Here is a 1474-nt window from a genome sequence, read left to right as displayed (position 1 = left end):
ATAAAATTGACAGAAGGCTGAGACTTTGTAGTAACAAAGCACAAATCTGCGATTATTGACTTGAAAACTTTAATCATTTCCAAGCATTAGCCTAGACTGTAAAAAAAAACAGCTTGTGAATAGTCACGATCCACGTAACGTTATTTACTTCAGAAAAATCAACAATAGGGCTCAAGTTAAGTTAACCGAGTTGGAGCCCATAACGTTTGGGGGGGCCCATACAATTTTTTTGCATTTGGGCCCGGGGCTGACTCGCTACGCCACCGCATGCTACTATACATGTCATCCATCTCCAACTAATCATTCTTTTTGTTTTCTCTCTTCTGATGGTTTTCAGCTTTCTCTTTCTGCAAATTGTATAGTTGTATGGTGTATAGCGATAATGACCCAGCACCCAAAATACTACTAAAACAATCCAACTTTGTTGCTCCATTCTACGCGAAAGATGGATAAAAAGGTGCACCGAAACAAAAACCTAGAAAAAAAATTATATATCCGGCCCCGCAAAATCCTGGCCAAATTACAGAGATGCCGATTCGCACGGGACTAATATTATCACAGGTTCTCGGTGTCTGGCGAAATATGGTAGGTCATTTGCGGGGGAATTTTTACTTTACAAATTACAGACATGGCCGATTCGCACGGGATTAACATCACAGACAACCTCCGCAATTATTACAAATGACTAGAGGTCACCAGGTAATACTAATCCAGTCGAATAGGGCTTTAACATACTGATTTGCTGCTAAAGAAACATTTATTATTATTATCAGTGTTGAAATCAGTTGAGCTGCTTATTATTTTTGCAGAAACCATGCTAAAAATTCTTTGATAAATAGAAAGTAAAAAAAAGAAAAGAATTAATTTGAAATTATTTTTTGTAACAATGTAAAAGTCTTTACTTTCACTTTTGATCTATTTAACTTGCAGTATAAAATATTAAATTTTTTAAGTTCTTCCCAGCCTTGTTGCATCTCGGTCAAACACAAATTAACGAATACTTTCAGTCAAACAACTACAGATATCATATCAGTCTTCTGACCAGTAGAGGGTCTCCTGCAGTCTGTGTGTGTGGGCTCACGATCCGGCTGGGTGCTGACGCTCTTCTGGGACGGCTCTGGGCCAGTCAGTACCTGAGGGCTCTTCCCTCTGATTTGAAAACAGCCAAAAGTCAGACTGCTGAGCCGCTGGGCCTCATCCACATTGGACTGGATTGAACCACCAGAACCCAAAGTCAGCTCCATGGCTAAAACACAACACAAAAGCATGACACTTAATAGCTCCATTCCATCACTGGAAAAATGATGAAACATTTCCTGTATATTTTTTAAACTTATGCTGTGCTTGTTAGCCCAATTCCTGTTATTTATTAATTTGCATATTACGTTACATATGTATTTATTTTCTGTTGTTTAGCTTGTATTCCTTGCTTTGTATATAAAAACGGAAAATAAAAAAAAAATATAAAAAAAAA

General features: G+C 37.6%; 1 protein-coding gene across 1 annotated transcript in view; it reads right to left on the bottom strand.

The window, feature by feature from the left end:
• The window catches only part of LOC107586497 (pleckstrin homology domain-containing family H member 2-like), a 41440-nt gene that overhangs the window by 26156 nt on the left and 13810 nt on the right, over nt 1–1474 (bottom strand). The window contains 1 exon segment of the mRNA XM_016273890.1: nt 1043–1246. Coding sequence (XP_016129376.1) covers nt 1043–1246 — 204 coding nt within the window.

The sequence above is a fragment of the Sinocyclocheilus grahami genome, unplaced genomic scaffold (assembly GCF_001515645.1).
Source record: "Sinocyclocheilus grahami isolate Dianchi unplaced genomic scaffold, SAMN03320097.WGS_v1.1 scaffold82.1, whole genome shotgun sequence".
Lineage (NCBI taxonomy): Eukaryota > Metazoa > Chordata > Actinopteri > Cypriniformes > Cyprinidae > Sinocyclocheilus > Sinocyclocheilus grahami.
Note: the sequence above shows the minus strand (reverse complement) of the source record. Positions and strands in the feature narration are given on the sequence as shown.